The sequence below is a fragment of the Pectinophora gossypiella genome, chromosome 16, assembly GCF_024362695.1.
Source record: "Pectinophora gossypiella chromosome 16, ilPecGoss1.1, whole genome shotgun sequence".
NCBI classification, from domain to species: domain Eukaryota; kingdom Metazoa; phylum Arthropoda; class Insecta; order Lepidoptera; family Gelechiidae; genus Pectinophora; species Pectinophora gossypiella.
In genome coordinates this window covers 2,147,311-2,170,020 of record NC_065419.1, presented here as the reverse complement: position 1 = coordinate 2,170,020, position 22,710 = coordinate 2,147,311, and the positions used below count along the sequence as shown (strand labels likewise).

General features: G+C 38.5%; 2 protein-coding genes across 4 annotated transcripts in view; one reads left to right on the top strand and one right to left on the bottom strand.

The window, feature by feature from the left end:
* The window catches only part of LOC126373971 (uncharacterized), a 438,722-nt gene that overhangs the window by 94,956 nt on the left and 321,056 nt on the right, over positions 1–22,710 (top strand). The gene's annotated exons all lie outside the window — the stretch shown is intronic.
* LOC126373687 (ommochrome-binding protein-like) lies at positions 20,374–21,234 on the bottom strand. Its single transcript, XM_050019920.1, has one exon. It carries the CDS (start codon positions 21,232–21,234, stop codon positions 20,374–20,376), a length of 861 nt encoding a protein of 286 aa, XP_049875877.1.

Below are 22,710 nucleotides of genomic sequence, written 5' to 3'. Positions count from 1 at the left end.
CCATTGATATGTTTCCAGGATTTAAAAATAAAAAATAAAATAAAATGCATTTATTTCGGGTTATTACAATCATAAATTTTAAAATAATAATAAAATAAAATTTAAAATTACTTAAATCAAAACTAAATGTACTTAAAATTAAAATCATACTTATTAAAATGAAACTTATTAAAATGAAAAATTAATTAATATTGAGTTAAAATAAATGTAAAATAATAAAATTCATTTAGAAATCCTTTCCGGCACTGGCGCAGAGAGATGTCTCTCACAGCAATGCCGAAGAAAAGGTCAGTCCAGTCTGGATTTATGCCCGGTTATTGGCTATAGGCTGGCGAGCCTATTGCCATTAACCGGGCGTACTATTGGGCTTGGCATCCTATTACATGGGACTTAAATATGGCTGGCGAGGAGTAGGACTGCTTAACGTGCTTCGGAAGCACGGAATTTTCTTATTTCATCTCTTTTTCATCATCTCATGTCTTCAAACTTCATAGTTTGGACTTCAAGTTCTTCTATCGTGTGGGTTGAGAGGTGGATTAACAACCACATTGACCCTGGTATCAGGGTTGTTATTGAGTCACCAAACGCCTAAGATATATCTTTTATTACTCATTTATTTAAATTTAGAGGAGCTCGGTGGCGCAGCGGTAAACGCGCTCGGTCTGCGATTGTTGAAGTTAAGCAACTTTCGCAAAGGCCGGTCATAGGATGGGTGACCACAAAAAAAAATCATCTCGAGCTCCTCCGTGCTTCGGAAGGCACGTTAAGCCTTTAGTTCCGGCGGCATTAGCAGTCGTTAATAACCATCAATCCGCACTGGGTCCGCGTGATGGTTTAAGGCCCGATCTCCCTATCCATCCATAGGGAAGGCCCGTGCCCCAGCAGTGGGGACGTTAATGGGCTGATGATGATGATTTACATTTCACGACTTTAAAGTGCAGAAGCGCCAATGCGCCGTGCTCATGTAACGACTACATACTCAGATCAGTGATTAGTAACCGGGACCAACGGCTTAACGTGCCATCCGAAGCACGGATTTAAATTACTTCAACTAAATTTAAATTACACTTTAAAACAAGTTATCTTCAAAGCATCGTTGTCATAGTAATATGTTTATGATAAAGGAAACCTAGACACGTGTATAAAGGATGATGTTACACGTATAAGTAAGTATAGGAGAATGTCGGCACACCCTGTACATTATTAAACTGCAATCACAGTTTGCGTCCCCTGACACAAGGTACACTCGGAAGGAAATATTCATTATTATTGCTCGCTTGATCGTATGTGAGCGGTGAATAGCAAAAAGTTTTTGGGAAAGGAAAGTTGGGAAAACTTTTCGTTTAATATAAAATGTAGACTTTAAAATGCCACCCACGCAAGCAGGGCTAAGTTTATTAATTCAATAAATTTGACATTGAAACTACCTAACTGACTAAATTTGAGACTGTCAAATGTTCTGTTTGTAACTTCTCCCATTTGTTTATTGTTATGTACAGTCATGAGCAATATCATGTACCCACTTTAGAACCCTGTCACACTATCATATTTGACATTTAATGAGACTTACGGTTTAATTTGTCAAAAAAGTTAATGTGACATGGTTTCAAAGTGTTTACATATTAGTGCTCGTGACCGTACTATGTGTGCCTTGTTTGAATATTATATTTATCTCTCTCTCTCTCTTTTTTTGATCCTTACCGAATAAATTTCGATATAACCGAAAAGATTTCATACAAGTACCAATTTTTCCACGTGAGTGTACATTAGCAACAAATAGGTTTTGCTATGACGTCACAGCTGCTTTAAGCTAAAGCGTATAGGAACTAATCGCTGCCTTTGCTAGCCTAGACGCTCATTCAATTTGTATGGGTTTATGTATAATCATACCTACCTTACGAGTTTAGAAGTGCTCGTCTTCAAAGTGCATCAAAGTTGAGATATTATAACTTGTGTTTTTAACGACCTGATACGATGTAATATAGGTTATAAGGGACATCGTAACGAATATTGGGGGGATGATTCAGAATTTTCCCTTGCAGGTTGCAGGTTGCAGGAAATCAGGTTATTTTTGGTTTTTGTAAATTAATTTTAATTCTTTACTTTTGCGATGGAAATTTCCACTTAATATTAACTCAGAATAATGAACTAAATCATCCCCCTCAGTATTCGTTACGATGTCAGTAACACCCTGTACAAGAACGTATTCAGGTAGTCATACAAATAGGTATGAGTGTTAGTGACACCGTAACGAATACTGAGGGGGGATGATTCGGACCACGATTCTGAGTACATTTCAAGGGGAATTTCGTGTCGGAAAATTCATGTTTTTTTTGTGTTTTTTTAAATTATTTTTCTCTCTCTTTATTTAAGAGCTGCGCTCTTGTCGGTGGAGTAATCGCCATTCCTCTCTTCTTCCCGATAAAACCTTCACCTCCCGATACGACACGACCTGCACCTTCTCTTTTATTTGTTTCATAAATGTTATCCTACCCCTTCCTCTCTTCCCTTAAATTTTTCCTTCTATAATGTTTGTTATAAATGAATCGTGTCGTATCAGGTGGCCAATCATATTTCCTCTCCGGTTCTCTATAGTCTTCAATATGGTTCTCTTTTCTCCAACACTTTCCATCACTTTTTCATTTGACACCATTTCAGTCCAGCTTATACCCTCCATCCTTCGCCAACACCACATCTCAAACGCTTCCAACCTCTCTCTGTCTTTCTGTGTCATAGTCCACGTTTCACTAAAATAGAGTGCAATACTGAAATTATTTTTAGTTCTCTCAAAAACTCAGAATCATGGTCTGAATCACCCTCAAAGTTTACAATGTCACTAACATCCTGTATACAGTCTTTATAGTCTCTAGAGAAATTTCTATGGGTATTTTATATGTATATTTTACAAAGCTCTAGTACACAGAGCACGCCTCCGTGGTCTAGTGGTTAGAGCGTTAGGCTCACGATCTGGAGGTCCGGGTTCGATTCCCAATGGGGACATTGTCGAAATCACTTTGTGAGACTGTCCTTTGTTTGGTAAGGACTTTTCAGGCTTGAATCACCTGATTGTCCGAAAAAGTAAGATGATTCCGTGCTTCGGAGGGCACGTTAAGCCGTTGGTCCCGGCTATTAGCCGTAAAAACACCTCCACCAACCCGCAGTGGAGCAGCATGCTCCATACCCCCTCCGGTTGATTGAGGGGAGGCCTGTACCCAGCAGTGGGACGTATATAGGCAGTTTATGTAATATTACCTATGAGTTTCTTTGCCAGTACCCCAAACAAAGACTTTGTTCAATACAATAAGTAATAAGAAAGTTTATTTTATTTATATTTATTATTTTATATGTATTTACAAAGCTCTAGTACACAGAACAAAGCGCAGTTCAATTTACCCTGATGGCGTTACGTGTACTTGTTCCGCGGTATCTGGATGCATAAATGCATTTTCCCGATGCACTCGCCGAGATTGTAGTGGAACAAGGAAGGTGTTCCACATTGTAGGAGTAAACCAGGTAAAAATTATGGAGACGTGGTTTTATCACATCAATCAATAATTCTTTATTGCACAAAGACATAACGCACATCTAGTTCTTAAAAGTCATAAATGTCAAAAAATCTGAAATTGAGTTAACTTAGTAATTAACGTAGATATGGCAATACAAAAATCGTTAAAGCGCTCTACTGTAAAATTTAAAAAAATACATTTATAACCTTAAAGACCTAGATGTGAGATAAGTAAAGGACGTCACATAGACAATAACCACCGAACATTCAAGACGATTCTAGCGACACCTCTTTTGTTAAATTCTGTCAGGTAGTTTAGAAGTTAGGTTGGAACAGACGTGCATACACATATACATACATTATACATAGCGGTCAAACACATAACTCTCCTTTTAGCTTCTTCTATCGTGTGGGTTGTGAGGTGAATTACCAACCTCATCAACCAGGTCAGTATTATATGTCAGGGTTATTATTGAGCCGCCAAAGGCCCCTGACATGGCTCATGTAACGACTGCTTACATCAGTGAGTAGTAACAGATTTCGTAGTAGGTCCAGGTGGGATAAATTGAGGGATGTATTTGGATGGAAAATTATTTTTAAAAGTTATCGACTTCAAACTAAAGTAATACACAAAAAATAAATCTTTATAAGTCACGACAAAGAAAAACCGATGTCTATGCGAACTAAGTCACGGACGGAACGCTAGAATGCATATAAAATTAAAATAATGTACCACACTGAATTATATTAAAAATTCAGAATACCAGCCTTGAGTAACACCATAAAATAAAGAACGATACTACGTATTGAATGGCAAGAAGCCGTGCTGGCACAGTTGGTAGAACGCTAGCTTCTCACTTTGAGGTCGCAGGTTCGAATCCAGCACAGGCCTAAACCAATGATTGTCGAATTTGTATTCGAATTCATGTTTGGATCATAAATGATTATCATGTGCTCAGCGGTGAAGGAAAACATCGTGAGGAAACCCACATTCTCGAGAAAAGCATTTTTCGGAGGTATGTGACCTAACCTGTAATGGGCTGGTTTTCCTTTCGCGGGTTGGAAGATCAGACAGGCAGTCGCTTCTGTAAAAAACCGGACCTGTCAAATATTCAGGTAAGGTAAGCGGAAAAAACGGGACAATGCTAGGGAGATGATGATGACTACATATACAATGGCAACTCTCCGCACCCCACCAGCGGCTGAGCTAGGTTTACCTCACCCTCCTTGGTCATACTTCAGTATTTAATAGTTAGGGCGTCCAGACGTCACGCACACAGATGCGCATGTATGATAACGTTAGTATGTAGTGTCTGTGTAAAATGAGGTTTTATGTATGAAGTGTCCGGGGTGTGTTACCGCTCTGAATTTTCTCCACTCGAACTCAGTTCCACAAAGAATACCAGAGGGACCGCGCTCTACAGATAATTGAATATTCTATTTCAAATATTTACTATAAATAGAAACTATATACAATATATAGTGGAATATAAAGTGAGTTTGTGTGCAAACTGCAATACGCTTTAAAACTGTACCTATATAGTCGAAAACACTACGTAGTTCATACAATACAACAATACAAATACACTTTATTACACCAAAATAAAAAGAAATAATTACAAAAAGACTCTTAACTAAGTACATGGCAAATGGCGGCCTTATTGCTTAAAACGATTTCTTCCAGACAACCATAAGGTGAGGAAAAATGTAAAAGAAAAACAACATAGATTAAGATCAACACGTACCTACGTCCTGTATACATTTACTGTTGGCCACAGGTCTCCTCTCAATCAACGAGGGGGGTGTAGGAGGGGGTATGGAGAATACTCCACCACGCTATGCCAACAGCTGAAACTTTGCCTTAAGAAGAATCGGCCAAGCCAAGTAGATAATGCCACCTGCAATATTCCACGTCAAAATGAAATACCTTCCGAAGCACGGAATCGTCTTACTTTTTCAGACAATCAGGTGATTCAACTTTGCAATGTCCTTACCAAACAAACGACGGTCTCACAAAGTGATTTCGACAATGTCCCCATCGGGAATCGAACCCGGACCTTCAACTCACCCAACGCTCTAACCATTTGACTATGGAAGTTAGTTGTGTATGTGTCATAGCGTAGAACAATAAAAAAATAAACAGCATTACTTATACAATTTTTTTTAAATTTTTAACATCATTTACTGCATCGACAATCGGAGATTCATTCAAATCTACCAATTTTAAAATCATTTCACGTACGTAATCGATTGATCTTATGGAAAAGGCTTTTAAACACGAGTAATTTAATCTAAATAGCGTAAGAAACAGGTCACACTCGCAGAAGGAAGCGAAGAAGGGAACGACGTATATTATTGTTGCAAAATATTTGAAAGAAAAGCAAAAATTGTATTTAGAAAGAAAGAAAGAAACGTTCATTATAAAGGGACACCACAGTAACAAATATAAAACAAATAACAAATATATAATATAAAACACTGAGTAACACATAACTTACAATCAAAACACATAATAAAACAACTATCATCCGTCCGTTTCCTTTTCGGCGGATAAGAAAATGACAGGAATAACTTAAAATAAAATTAGGAGGTGTCTGCAGAAATCGGGGCCAGTATGTCAGTTCGTCACAGCTCTTTTCTTTATTTTTAATCTATTAGTAAATTACTAAATAAGTAAATAGTACAATCATAGCTCGATTAATTATAATAATATTGTATTTAATATCTTTGACGTATCGTGTGAACGCTCCCCAAAATGGCGGGTGTTCCGGAGCCGTCGAAACGGCGGTTGGCGGGAAAACGCAGAGAAAATGGCGCGCGCCGCATTAGGGCTAATAGCGGAGAGACATGCATTACTTGGAAAAACGTACGTGGTCTGTTAAAAGCGAGTTTTTACCATGTTTTTAGCTTCTGCTTTTAACTTACTTAGCTATAGCTGCATCAAGTTTTTTTATCGTGATTCTTGTGTGGTCTACAGATAAAGAGAAAACCAGTCGAAGCGAGTAAAAGATATAATGCGCTTTCTCGCTCTCGACCGTAGCTAAACAAATAATACATTTTTTACTATTTGTGATTGAGGAGCTCGGTGGCGCAGCGGTAAACGCGCTCGGTGCGTTTGTTGAAGTTAAGCAACTTTTGCAAAGGCCGGTCATAGGATGGGTGACCACAAAAAAAAAGTTTTGATCTCGAGCTCCTACGTGCTTCGGAAGGCAAGGTTAAGCCGTTGGTCCCGGCTGCATTAGCAGTCGTTAATAACCACCAATCCGCACTGGGCCCGCGTGGTGGTTTAAGGCCCGATCTCCCTATCCATCCATAGGGAAGGCCCGTGCCCCAGCAGTGGGGACGATAATGGGCTGATGATGATGACTATTTGTGATTATTATTTCGTCCCTGAAAAGGCAAAATTACGTAAGCAACGAGAAGGCAACATGATCCCAATATTTATCTACATACCTACCGAGCTCCCAGTCCCGTACAGCCTTCAAAATAGGTCCACCGCAGCCGCTTACGAGCCATAATCGGATTACAGACCGAGTGACACCACTAAGGCGATTGATATCACTGCTATACGTAATCTTTGACCTAACCGGATTTGGTACACGAGCTGCGGATTTAGCTCGGAGAATCGAGATGTGTTAGGTATAAAATATTACGTTACAGGATTAATTTATATCGATATTATATACAAGGTGGTAGTGACTGTAAGAAAGAAAATTTGCAGTGCCCCGACGGGGTGTCATGTTGTAAGTGCTAAATAATTAATTTAAGAACCTTTGTACACATGATTGCACCAATAAAGAATTAAAGAATTAAAGACATCGTAACGAATACTGAGGGGGATGATTCAGACTATGATTCTGAGTTAATATCAAGTGGAATTTTCCGTCGCAAAATTCGTGGTTTTTTTTAGTTTATATTAAATATTTTCAATTCTATACTTTTGCGATGTAAAATTCCACTTGATATTAACTCAGAATAATGAGCTGAATCATCCATTTAGTATTCGTTACCATGTCACTAACACTCCGTACAAGTACATACAGGTAGCCATACAAGTAGGTATGGGTGTTAGTGACAATGAAAACTGAGGGAAATGATTCAGACCATGATTCTGAGTTGATATCAAGTGGAATTTCTTGTGGAAAAATTCATAAAAAAATGCGTTTTTTTAATTATTTTTAATTCCATACTTTTGCGACGGAATATTCCACTTGATATCAACTCAGAATCATCCCTCAAAGTTTTCATGTATATTACATTATCGAGGCAGACAACGAGACCGGTGGTCGGATAACATTGTGAGGTATGCCGGAAAGCAATGGGTGAGACTTGCACAGGACCGGAAAGGATGGCGTGATAGAGAGGAGGCCTATACCCAGCAGTGGGTGGATACAGGCTGAGTAGATAGATAGATAAATAGGATTCATTTGACAACAAAGATGAATGAACAAGGCTGTAAGTACATATAAAACCACCCCTATAACTTGTAGTATGCAATAACATCCCATCCCTGCATCCCTGTTAGGTCGATTGAGGGGCGGTACCAACAGCCTCCTGGAACCCATTGTTGATAGGTGGGATAGTCCTATTCTGGGTTTTTGGGTGAAGATGCATGTGTGCTCAAGATATGTTACGAGGAGGATGCTGTTGTAAATAATAGCAAATTGGCAGTTCCTATGTATGAGTAATGTGTGTGTAGGATAGGTACTATAGTTTAAGTTCACATTGTTACTAACAAATATGGATTTAGATCTGAAATAAAAATAATTCAATTCAATAACATAATAATATCAATATGAATAGATAAGCTAATATGTATAGAATTCTGAAAGAGTTAAAAATTGCTAAAATCTCACGTGTTTAATAAACGATCCCTTACCTGTACTGTAATATTCTCATTTCCATAGAGAACTGAATCTCATTAAATGTCAAATATGATAGTGCGACAGGGCTCTAAGGTGGGTACATGGTATTGCTTATGACTGTACTTACACCCGAAAGTAGATAAATTAAGAAGGTACATTTATACAGTTTGTTTGTTTGACTAACCTAGTGGTTAGAGCGTGGGGCTCACGATCTGGAGGTCCGGGTTCGATTCCTGATGGGAACATTGGCGAAATCACTTTGTGAGGCTGTCCTTTGTTTGGTAAGGACTTTACAGGTTTGAATCACCCGATTGTCTGAAAAAAATAAGATGATTCCATGCTTCGAGCGCACGTTAAGCCGCTGGTCCCGGCTATTAGCTGTTAAAACACCTCCAAATCCCGCAGTGGAGCAGCGTGGTAGAATGTGCTCCATACGGTCATCCGGTTGATTGAGCGGAGGCCTGTGCCCAGGAAAGGGACGTATACATATAGGCTGTTTATGTTATATTATGTACATATACATAGCTATAGATAAGACATTTAAAATTGTAACATATTCACTGTATATTACTCTAGAGATCACGGCTTCATAAATATGTCTTCTCGCCACATTAAACCACGTCTCTGGAATAAATCTGACTGAAATACTAGTGGATTTAGAGCGCGGAGCATAATTCAAGTCATAATACAGCCCCGACACATCGTACAGAAATCTCATTCTTACACAGATATAACACATTGACGTTTTCGTACACGCGCTTCTGTGTGTGTGACGTCTAGGGCTGCTACAATAATAAACCCGGCAGGCTTTATTTAGAAAATACTTTTTTTGACATTATGACGTGACTTATTGTAGATTTGCCGCAAATGGCATTAAAAATGGGGAGTACTCAGGGCTTTTACTCGGTTTAGTTACCCAATGATTGATATTGACGGATGATTGACATATGTAATATCTCTCTGAGATGTAACACGAAGGTTATGTTAGGTATAAGTTATATCGAGTTTATTTGTAGAGATTTTGCTTATTCTTAGTTTATACTCGATATAAAAGTTACGGACTTACAGTCATGAGCAATATAATGTACCCACTTTAGGACTCTGTCGCACTAACATATTTGACATTTAGTGAGACTTACAGTTCAATTTGTCAAAAAAGTTAATGTGACATGGTACCAAAGTGTATACATATCTACGGGCTTTGCACGACAACAGCACCGCGCGCGGCGCGAATTATATCGAGAGTTTAGAGCAGCGAATGCTATCTATGTGAATAAACGTCGTACGGCTATAGTCAGAACCCTCAATCTCGGCGGCGTGGTTGCCGTGTCGCGAGGGCTGGAATGCTAAATACTTTAACGATTCACTTGTGAAAACCATACACTCTACAGCATTACAGTAAAAAAAACAATTCGCTATACAGATACATCAACTAATACATACATACATAAACTCACTTCCGTAATCCCTAATGGGGTGGGCAGAGCCACAAATAATCAAAGACAACTTGTAGCCACTATTGATACGATGTCGTAAGCTGGATATGATAAATCGTATAGTGATAGGGGATCAGCCTATAACCCATAACATTAGTCCATCATGTTTGAGGACACAATCCCTCTGTCGGTTCAACTAATATTTACACTGATTTAAAAATAAGTTAATTTTTTGAGTTATTTTTCTTAGACGAGTTTCATGTGGGCGCTAATCTATCGTCAAATATCTAATATTCCCGTCTACTAAATATGTACCAAAAACAAAAATGTATTTTTTTGTGTATCTTACAGTTTACATAGAGGCTTACCCCTGGGACACGTCTTGTGCTGGAAATGTCTTCCTTTTCCAAGTTATACTACGATAGATTTAATACAGAGCCAAAATCCATTTAGGAAAATATTCTACACAAAAATACAATAAGAAAAAATATGTTTAGTGCGTGAGAGTTAGCTTGTGTGAGTGTGTCTGTGAGACAGAAGGTACAAATGTAAATGGGTCAAAATACTCATTAATTGCTCTAGAACAATAAGGCCGCCCAAATTGTAATGTATTCATGTGTTATGTCTGATTGTTAAAATTTAGTTCTGTGCAATAAAGTATATTTGATTTGATTAAAATCTGAAATCTAGCTCGGCACCGCTACGAATCTGTGCGTGGCGGAGTGTCCGTTCTATACGTAGTATTAGTCTTTAGTCTATGGCCATTTTATGGTAATGAAAACTAGGACGTTGCATCTGACGTCTAATAGGTCTGTATTTTATTTGGTTGCGTGCAGGAGAGGGATACACATAGCTTCTATTATTATTTAAGTTAGTGATTACTTAGAAGATATCGTCACTGGAAAGGCAAAATTACGTAAGCGCCAAAAGGCCATTTCGAGAAAAAGCCGTTTAAAGTTTCATTTTTTCGTTTTTTTATCATAACTTTTTACCCAATTATCCAATTTAGATGATGTCAATGTAAGGTTACATTGTTTTTTAATTTTCTATGTCCAGCAATACATATCATAACAGTTGGATTGCTATTTTAGGATATAGTGGCGCTTACGTAAAAATGACTTCAGTTTACAGTAAAGCAAATTTACTTAACCGCCATCTGGTTAAAATATTATTTGGAAGCAAAATTACTTACAGCTCTTACGACAATGCATACGAGAACGACAATATTTCTTTAAATATAATAATACTGTAATGTTAGCGGAGTAAAAGTTACTGTAACGACTTTTACACATCTGCTTTCATTATGTCAAAATTGCCTAAAAAGTGATCGATTGATTATGTCAGTTCACCAAAGATTCTTTAAAGTAAGTTTTTGTAATATCTTACATGGGTAAAAAGACGTAAGAGACAAATAATTATTCTTAATACCTCCTTAAATTACTTATTACTTCAATTGATTTATAAAAATAGCTATTAAAATACTGAAGTGCCAGAAATAAAGTTTCATAAAATATAAATAATAGCGTACAACCCGTTATCTGTTTGTAAAAGTTTCTTTTTAACACTTTCAAAGACAGAACGTATACGGACGTTCCGATTCCAAGGTGTCATACTACCTATTATGAACCACCAATGACCCATGGCCTCTGTCCGTGAAAGGGTTCAACGGTTTTATTTAGCTAAACCCGTACGGTATATTTGTATCGAAATTAGATATTGCAATTTAAGTACCTTCCTGTTGTCAGATTGATCAGAAATTTGGTACGCACCTTAAATTCCGATGTCAATACAATATAATAAAATCAATAACATTATAAATCTAAGATGGCAGCCGGTACATAATGGGGGATTACATATTTTTCCAAACCCCCTCAATATGGGTATCAAATGAAATAGCTACACAAGTAGAATACTGTGATTATGTCAAAATTTAAAATCCAAGATGGACGATATTACAAAATGACTGAAAGAAGGATGTTGCCCTTAATTTTGTCATTGGCATCCACCGTCCATAATATGCAGGGCAGCACAGTGGATCGCTGGGTAATGATGCCGCCGACGAACTGGCAAGGAGAGGATCAGACACCAGGGTATATGGACCCGAACCAATCCTGCCGATACCTTTCAGTCAGTTACGCTCGTGGGTACGGGACCATACCCAGCAACTACACAACGACAGATGGGCACAGCTGCCCACATGCAGACAGTCGAAGGATATCATGTCTATGATATCCAATTCACTCGCCGACTGCTTCGCTTAAACCGCAATGACCTCCGAATAGTAGTGGGCAGTATAACGGGTCACTGCCCACTCAACAAGCACCTATTTAACTTAGGGATAACGGACAGCCCACTTTGCAGAGGCTGTCTGGACGCAGAAGAAACTGCCCCCCATGTAATCCTGGAATGCACGGGAGTGTCAGCATAACGGGTAAAAATCCTCAAAGGAATGGGGTCGCTCCGCGAAGCCTGTGAAATCCCCAGGAGGCTTCTGAGCTTCTAGAAGGAGATAAGTTGGCTTACGTAGTCAACAATTACACGCATAATGGGCCACCTTAGAGTCTAAATGCGGAAAACAGAGCCCACTAACATAACATAACATATGCAGGGCAGCACAGTCGACCATGCAGTAGTATATTTGGGCTCATAATTGTTTGAATTAGGACAAGCATACGTGGCTCTAAGTCTAGTCAAGTCTCTGGAAGGGTCAAGTCTTTTTAATTCCTCAATAATTTCTAATTCCTCAATAATTCCCCTTATTGTTTTTCAGAGTATTTACCACGAAGTTTAATACACTTTTCCATTCGCTCGAACCAGGTATTATTTAACATTTATTCCACTCCAAAGTAGAGGTGTTCAAAATGGCTGACTTGAAAGCGTTGGCCGCTTCTTCACCGCACTGGAACCTTTGACCGCGAAGAGTTTCTTTTTTAATTTTAGGAAATGTAAAGAAATCATTGGAGCTTAGGTCAGGACTGTATGGAGGATGGTCAAGAATTTCTACGTTTTCCTGCTTCAAATAATCGTTTGACGAGCGGTGTGTGAGCTTGCGTTGTCATGGTGCAGCATCCTGCACCCCTGCGCATCATCATGCGCAAAGCGACGGCTTTGGGTTAGATTTTCGGAGTTCGGCGATGACTTGTGGTAAACAAATTTGTGGTATACCAATCCGCATTAACCGTCCCCGATCTTTAAGTGCAATTGTCGCAACATGACCGATTTTCTCCACGAAGGTAGCCACCATCTTCTTTGAAGTGCTTCGAGAGCGAACAACTTTAGTCGGCTTTGACTCGTTTTGGAAGACCCAAACTGTGGATTGTTGTTTGGAATCAGGATAATAGCATAAATCCAAGATTCGTCACCACTGATGATGTCGTACACGTGATTTGACTTTCCTCGGTTGAACCTCTGAAGAGTTTTCTTACACCATCTGACGTGGGCTACCTTATGATCGTCAGAAAATGCGGGATTCAACGGCAAACTAGTTTTCTCACACCAAGTGCCTCATGCAATATCGTTTAAATAGTTGTCCCTGAAATGCCTAATAACGCCTCTATTCTCGGTATGTCGTATGACGATTTTTGAGGATTAGTTGTCTCACAGCAACGATATTATCTTCAGTGAAGGCGGATGTCCACGCTCGAATTCTAAATACCAGCGTTCGATGGTTCGCAGATATGGCACTTAATCGTGGAATAGAGATTTTAACTGTTTGAAACACTGAAGTCGCGGTAGGCCTCTTCGAAAGTTATAGAAATTTTTTCTTTGTAAGATTTATTTTCGGACGTGACCTGACAGATTCAAACCAACGCTGTGACTAAACAATTGCATTAATCCTAATGCTTTCAATTGTTTTGATATTCGAAATTCCAACAAATGTGAATTTAGAGTTCTCGATTCAAAATTGGCGCTAAATATGCAAACGACAGAACTTAAAAAGTATAACAAAGTCGCTTTTTCTGTCCCTATATCCCTATGTACGCTTAAATCTTTAAAATTGCGCAACGGATTTTGATGCAATTTTCTTTAGTAGATAGAGTGATTCAAGAGGAAAGTTTATAGGTATGTATAATAACATCCAATAAATAGTGTAGAAATACTGTTATTTTTGAGGATTTTAATGTGATGTCATAAATAATTTCATTTTTCCTCAGCATTGCATCCGAGCGAAGCCGGGCGGGTCGCTAATAAATTATAAAATCAATTCTAAAATAGTTTTACTTTTAGACCTATTGTTAAAAAATATCTTCCTGGGAAACTTACTGCTAGCCCACAAACTTGCTTAATAACAGCATAAAAATGCGAAGGCAAATTTACGTACACGCCTTACCTATTCTAAATACTGTAAGTCAAAATTACTTATACGCCATTCACTGAATAAACATGCCAAGACATTTTTTTCTTATACGCCTTACTTATTTTAAAAGCTGTAAATAAAAATGACTTATACATAGTCTATTTTTTATTTTCAGTAGTCCAAAATTACTAATAAAATGATACTTTTCAAACTATAGAATGCCAAATTTACTTAAAGTTAATATGCAGTTATTATATAGGAACACAATATTACTTATACACCAGTCACGAAAAAAACACCAAAATCTTGTCGTTTAAGAAACTGGAATTGAAAAAAGTCAACTATTTTTAAATTTACGTAAGCGCCAAAAAAGTGCTCATATCGTAATGCTACCCAGACAGATCGACGCAGCATGAAACGCTGATTCCGAATATATAAAAAACCCAAAATACCTATTTTGGCGCTTACGTAATTTTGCCTTTCCAGTGACTATGAATGCATGGGATTAACTGTCTGAGAAATGATACTAGGCAGCTAAATTACTCAATTGTATACCAATATTTTATGTTTATTTTTATTTCTTTTAAAGAACGTCTAGGGCCCTGTGCCGAGGTTTTTCTTGCAGCTTCTTTTCCCCGGCTATACAGGTTGTGAGAAGCTGCAGTAGTTTTAGGCGGATGAGACGTTCGTTGTGTAAAATTGACGATTCAAAGTGTAACTATGTTACCTATTGAATAAAGATATTTTTGAATTTGAATTCTACTAACTCATCATCATCATCATCATCAGCCGTACGACGCCCACTGCTGGGCATAGGCCTCCTCCAAGAGCGGATTTCTACTAACTATTGTTCATTTATTTAAACACGTAATATTAGAAAGAAGAAAAATTTGAAAAAAATATTTTCAATCAAAACTGGCGTTTTCCAACTGATGGCTTTTTTACCCACGACGGAACGGAGCAGCCCCCGACGGATATTCCTCGGTTATGTACCTATTATGGTAAAATTATATCTATTAAGTACTGATTTCTCGAGATATCAAATCTTTTTTAGAAAGTATTTTTAAGTCTATTATAATATTTCGTTACATAATAATAATTGGGTTAAGTCGGGGGTTATTCTTTTTCGGTGAGATTTTTACCGTCGTGGGTTTAAAAAAAAAAATGCTTAATTTTATTCGTAACTCATCCTTCAGACGGGATACACTCCACGTTTAATAGCAATTTATCACGAATATTAGCTGGATAGTATGGAGAACTGTCAAAATTTAGGAAACACTATTTTTTTTTTGACGTGACTTATTGTAGATTTGCCGCAGATAGCATTAACTACTTGGCCGGACAAATGGGGAGCGCTGAAGGCTCTCACCCGGTACAACGTTTAAGACAACAGGCCTGAGGGTGCCCAGTTGGGCGCGAACCTCGGCTCAGGGCGTCGTCTGAGAGGAAAAATATTTGAAAGAATTAATCGACCCTAGGGGGTCGATAGCGATAAGCGTTGAATGAGGGAAATCGTCGACCACGCCGGCGGGGTCGGTAACAGTGCTGCCGGCAGCATTTGAGCTTCTAGTTTTTACCCTCATACAGTGGTTTAGAGCACGAGCCAGGATTCGAACCCGTGACACTAATATGTAAGTCACGCTTTCTCCGAACAGGGCTGTCACGAATGTATAAGCTTGTATTTAAATTCGTTTTACATTTTACATTTTAAATAAACTTTGTTAATATACATTGATATATAAGTACCGTTCTTCTATGCTGTTCTGGGAGCAAATAAAAAACATAGAAAACGTTCAGCTGCTTCTCTTCACGGGCATGTCGTAAAAACCGACAGAGGGATTGTGTCCTCTAACATGATGGACTAATGTTATGGGCGATAGGCTGATCCCTTATCACCATAAGGTTCATCATATCCATCTTTGGACTTCGTATCAACAGTGGCTGCAAGTTGTCTTTGATTACTTGTGGCTCTGCCCACCCCATTAGGGATTACGGGCGTGAGTATTTTTTTATGTGTTTAAATTCAAATGGCGTTGATTGTATAATTTCCCTCAAATGACAAGTTTATTTTACGGGCAGAAATTCAGTGGGTTCTCCCCACTTACGAATTCAATGGGCAAGCAAATTCTGCCCACTTACGAATTCAGTAGGTAAAGTAGGACACTAATTGAATCAAACTTATACTAATTGTGGACTTAATTAATGTACTTCACTTTGGTTGTTTTCCGGGATCATGTAAATGTTGGCACGGAGTGGAAGGAACGTTTGGTTTTGGTAAATAGGTATACAGTGTGTTAGTGAAATAGGAACTTTGAAGAATGATTATGAGTTGACATCAAGTGGAATTTTCCGTCGCAAAAGTATGAAAATGAAAATTTTAAAACAATAAAATTTTCACAGCCTCCGTGGTCTAGTGGTTAGAGCGTTAGGCTCACGATCTGGAGGTCCGGGTTCGATTCCCGATGGGGACATTGTCGAAATCACTTTGTGAGAGTGTCCTTTTTTTGGTAAGGACTTTTCAGGCTTGAATCACCTGATTGTCCGAAAAAGTAAGATGATTCGGTGCTTCGGAGGGCACGTTAAGTCGTTGGTCCCGGCTATTAGCCGTAAAAACACCTCCACCAACCCGCATTGGAGCAGCGTGGTGGAGTATGCTCCATACCCCCTCCGATTGATTGAGGGGAGGCCTTGTGCCCAGCAGTGGGACGTATATAGGCTGTTTATGTTATGTTATGTAAAATTTTCACGATTTTTCTTACGGGAAATTCCACTTGATATCAACTCAGAATCATGGTCTGGATTATTCCCCTCAATACACACGCCGGTTCAGAGTAGATCGTGAACCTTTTCTAAGGACATCTCCAATTTGGTCAATGTACGTCCTTCTAGGTCTTCCTCTGCCAGCCTCGCCCCGATAAACTGAAAGGATTATATGGACTTATGGATCCTGGTATTCATCCACACTACGAAATATAATAAATGCAAAAGTAACTATGTCTGTGTGTTACATTTTTACACTCAAACTGCTGAATCGATTTAGATGAAATTTGGTAACGAGACAGGTTGATGCCTAGGGAAGAACAAAATAGATTTTTCCCGGAAATCATCCCCTAAGGGAAAAGGATTGTTTTTTTTGTCGCGCGCGATAATCGAAACCGGACCGTTACGCGGGTGGAAAGCCAGAACTAACTATAATTCCATAAACAATCCACACAGATTATCGCTATCAACACAAACCTTTCACAAATTGGGAAACCACAGCTTTTAATTTTTTATTATTGAATACGTGTGATAATTGGGACTGTATTTTAATTCTGTGGTTAACGATTATTTCGAATATTTGTAATGTGGTTTGTAAATGTAATAAAACGTTGGAGGGGGATTTTTGGTATTTTAGAGAAATTAAAATATTTTAAGAGGTATAAAATAAGCAATTGTAATTTTTAAAATACTTATCCGAAAACTGTCAAGTAGCCAGTAGCTAAATCACTTTCGCCAAAAATTGCAGATACGTCAATTCGCGACATCAGCGGCGGTATATTCTCTATCGCGGTTGGTTTTACAAACCTTTCAGTGGCATTGGTGTAGATTTTTATCTACGTGTTCTGTGGCCTGTTTTATAAAACTTACAATTGTAAATTACAATGACAATTTGATGTGCATTGCGGAGTGTGTGATCACAAGTATTTTGCAGTTTCAAATTAGCTACGTAATGAACACCAAATTGTCGTTGTAATTTACAATTGTAAGTTTTATGAAACAGGCCCCTGGTAATATAAATCCGCTGTAGATATTATGACTAATGTGAGCTAGAACAAAGTGATTTTCTTCCTTTGTTAACACGTACGTTTGTGTAATAAGAACTCAGTTATGATGATAATGGAAATGTTGAAATTGAATATACGTTTCGGGGTAAGCAGAGAGTCTTCTTAGGAAATTACTAGGTCTACTATCGCCTTATTACAAAAGAAAACCCAACATAAACAGCTTATATACGTCTCTCTGCTGGGCACAGGCCTCCCCTCAATCAACCGGAGGGGATATGGAACATACTTCACTACGATGCTTCAGTGGTAGGCTAGTAGCCAAAACGACTTTAAATATGTATTTTAAAAGAAAGCTTTTAATTAACTGCAAAGTCATTTTTGTGATACGTCGCCACCGGAATACGACTTCCGTGGTCCAGTGGTTGAGCGTTGGGCTCACGATCCGGAGGTCCTATGGGTTCGATTCCCGATGGGGACATATCACAAAAATTACTTTGTGGTCCCTAGTTTGTTTAGGACATTACAGGCTGATCACTTGATTGTTCGAAAGTAAGATGATCCGCGCTGCGAAAGTAAGTATAAGTAGTCGTTACATGAACCAGGGGCCTTTAGCGTCTCAATAGTAACCCTGATATCAGGGTTGATGAGGTTAGTACTCCACCTTACAACCCACACGATAGTAAAAAACCGGGATTCGAACCTGGGACCTCCGGATCGCGAGTCCAACGCTTAATCGCTGGACTACGGAGACCGTAAAGTATTACATAAATGGGTGACCCCTAATGAAGGTCGAGGGATGCGTGCTATGTAGAAGGATGTATGAAGACTGTTTATGTTTACGCATCCGAATTGCACTGACACATCGTAATTGATAGATAACAGCATTCCGGTGGAATGAACATCAATTAATTGGAATTCAGAGCGGCATAATAACAGTGAATCCGTGATAGCTCAGTTCGGAAAACGCTTGGCCTGCATTGTATTGTAGTAGGCTGAGCTGTAGGCCATCTACGGGGTCCACAGGTGGCGGATAGTGGAACGGCCATCAGATATGATGGTTAGCTGCGAATATAAAAATAAGCAGTCCCCGACCAAACAGCGACACGATTAGAAGAACGTAGCAGAACCTATAAAATGCTACTTACGTTCCATGACGATCTTGTGACGTAGCGAGTAGGCGCCGCTACTTCAAGAGCGCACGCCTGATGCCGGGCAGCAGCGGTATCAGTACTGGTTTGAGGCTGAGAAAATGGATTCTGGTAGGGCTCAAGCTAGAACATCACCGATTGAGAACTTGGTCGGTGTACTGCGGAACGGAAGGCGATTGGGGCAACCACCGTTCTACACGCCCTCTATGGAGTAATGGCGATTACTCCACCGACAAGAGCGCAGATCTTAAATAAAGAGAGAGACATTGTATTGTCACGGGTTCGAATCTGTGAAACACTGACTTTGAATTCATAGGCCTTTGCCACACTAGACGGAAATTCACGACTCACCGTATAAGCGCAGGCAGCCGACTGATGATCGCCACCGAATATTCAGTGTGGCTGGTACCGTATAGAACGGATTGACCGCCGCGGAAGTTCGGCGATATAATTTCCGTCTAGTGTGGCAAAGGCCATAGGGTCATAGATATTGATATCATGTAGTTTCAATTGTGTGTATCCGAATAAGTTTTCAAATTCAAAAATATCTTTATTCGCTAAGTAAGATAGTTACACTTTGAATCGTAACCTTGACACTAGGGTTAATGAGGTTGGTAATCCATCTCATAAACCACACGATAAGAAGAAGACGACTATGAATCGTATTTTTTTACATAATAAATGGCTCTTTCGCTTAAAACTTTTGCAGCTTCTCACAACCACAGGCGGGGAAAAGAAGCTGCAAGAAAACCTTGGCACAGGGCCCTGGACGTTCCTTAAAAAATAGTAATATTAGTGTCTTTTAAATTATTTTCAGTTCCATATATTTGCGCTGGAAAATTGCACTTGGTGTCAACTCAGAATTAAGGTCTGAATCATCCCTCAAAGTTTTCGTTGTAATGTCACTAACACCCTGTATAACTATATGACGTTGTGATTAATTGATGTCTAAATTGCAATTATGTCCCGACCCATTTATTTGTGAACAAATAGGTATTTGGAATTAAGTTCATTGTATGGAGGACCCTTTATTCTGTGGTTTGATCTATAATTCTCTCTTTGAAAAATTATTGATATATTGTATCAAAAATCAAAACCATCATCTCCCTAGCGTTATCCCGTTATCACGGGATCCGCTTACCTAACCTGAAGATTTGGTAGGTCCGGTTTTTTACCTGTCTTCTCTACGACTCACGAAGGGAAATCAGCCAACAGAAACGAAATCCTCACGATGTAAAATTAATTAATGATAATGACTGTTTTGTGTGTATTGTAGGTGTGTTATTGAATTGAAACCAATTTGTAAACCATTAGAGAAATGAAAACAAAAGACCATCTAACAACGTGCACATTTATTAATACTCATGGCTTCCTATGAAGTAGTTTTCCTTCGTAACTGGGAACAGTCTCACCAAATCGTGAGAATCCGAATATATTATATTATTATCCTTGTCAAACGTTATACCCAATATGCCTTGTATATTAATCACTCTTTTAAGTTTCTGGACTACTTTAGTCATTTTGAATATACCGTCTTCACTACAGAGATATACTACTCCGTTGTTGTCAGTAGCCATGCCTAGAAATCTTGGATTATCTCCTATTAAAATAGCATTATCTTCTCCGTTTTTAATACCATACAAGCCAGTATTGTTTATGAAGAAAATATTCCCGTCGTGATCGTAAACAAATTGTTGCACGCTATGGCTCTGTAGCTGAGACATAAACTTTATCGTTCTGTTTTCGTACTTATAAGCACTTAGACTCGGGAACTTTATGAAATAAATAACATTCTTATTAACAACCAACCACCAAATATCCAAATTATCAATCGCAAGTCGTCTCAACTTCTTAGCTTTGGGAGTATATCTGTAAATTCCATGACTGCCTCCGAAATAAATTTCTCCAGTGTCAATATCACTTGCTATAGCGAAAGCATCTTTTACACCTTTGAGTACCATTATAGTGTCGTTACCAATTTGCATTTTAGCAGGAACATACTCTCCTTGACCAGAATCAAAGCTAAAGTAAAGATGGTTGGTCAGTCTATCAACTGCAAGTTGGTTGGGGCTGTGAGGAAGACTTGTAATAATTTCTTTTCTAAAACACTGCGAACCAACATCGTCGGATTGTATTTCACAATACTTATCAAAATTACCATTCCTCGCTTCGATTACAGCAAATATTCCATAGAGTAGTGAAGTCTTCAGTATCATTCTTGGTGTTTCAATGGTTGTCAATTTGTTGTTGTTAAAATTTTCATCCGTTTGGTTACATATCCAAAAGTAGCATTTGTAAATCACTTTTCACTGCCTATTTATCACTTTAATCACATAAAATTAGCACAATCTACAGGATTTTAGGCAGCCTTAGAATTTCCTAGTTATGAATTACAAGCAACCAGAATTTGGACTTGAAAATAATTTCAAAAACTATTAAAGATCAGGAGACAAGTCTCAAAAATTGAAATTTTCAAAATTTGAAATATCTGTAATTCTAAATTAAGCTGGTGCAAAGGTTAAAGGGTCAAAGACAAAATATATTTTTATTTGCTAAACAGGTCACTGAAAAATTGGAAATTCTTAGGCTGTCTATACGTATTGTATCAAGTTCTAACCACACCCTATGATATCTAGACGTCGAATGCTATGGGTACTTGCCGTGGAGAAAGTCTACAGGGTGTTAGATGTCAACAACCTTTATTTTCACGTTGCGACTGTAAACTTTATTGTTACGGCATTCAGTCAACAATTGTGTTGGGATTGTTATACAACATGGTGTAAGAATCGCAATGTGTATCAATGAATGGCATGAGTCAATTATCATTGTATAAAACTACTAGTACGGATGTATTCGTTCTTGGAATTTTGTCGTTTGTTTTTTTCATTGTTCTTTTTTTCAGGTTGCGTTTGAAGTCGATGGTCTAGTGGCCAGCACGCGAATATTTAAATTTCGAAAATAATATAACATCTCTCCATCCTGTATCCCCGGGTAGATAGAGGTGTATAGTAGTACAGTATTATATTCTTCTTCTTATCGTGTGGGTTGTCAGGTGGAATACCAACCCCATCAACACTGGTGTCAGGGTTATTACTGAGCCGCCAAAGGCCCCCGACATAGCTCATGTAACGACTACATACTTACATCAATAAGTAGTATTATATTTCCACGATTTAATTGTTTTGCTTTTTAACTATATCAAATCTTCAGGTTAGGTCAGCGGTCCCCGTGAACACGGAATAATGCTAGGAGGATATATTTTAACAAAACATAACATAACTAGCCTATATACGTCCCACTGCAGGGCACGGGCCACTCCTCAATCAACCGGAGGGGGTATGGAGCATAATCCACCACGCTGCTCTAGTGCGGGTTGTTCGTGTTGGGTTAATAGCAAGGGACCAACGGCTTGACGTACCTTCCGAAGTACGGTATCATCTTATTTTTTTGGACAACCAAGTGATTCGGCCAAACAAAGGATAGTCTCACAAAATGAATTTCGACAGAATCTTCAACGTGAATCGAACCTGGACCACCAGATTCCAGAATTTAATATAATTATACACTCATAAGTATTGTAAGTAGTTTTTCAAAAACTTTGAGGGATGATTCAGACCATGATTCTGAGATGATATCAAGTGGAATTTTCTGTCAAAAAAACATAAAAAATTTCACGAATTTTCCGACAGGAA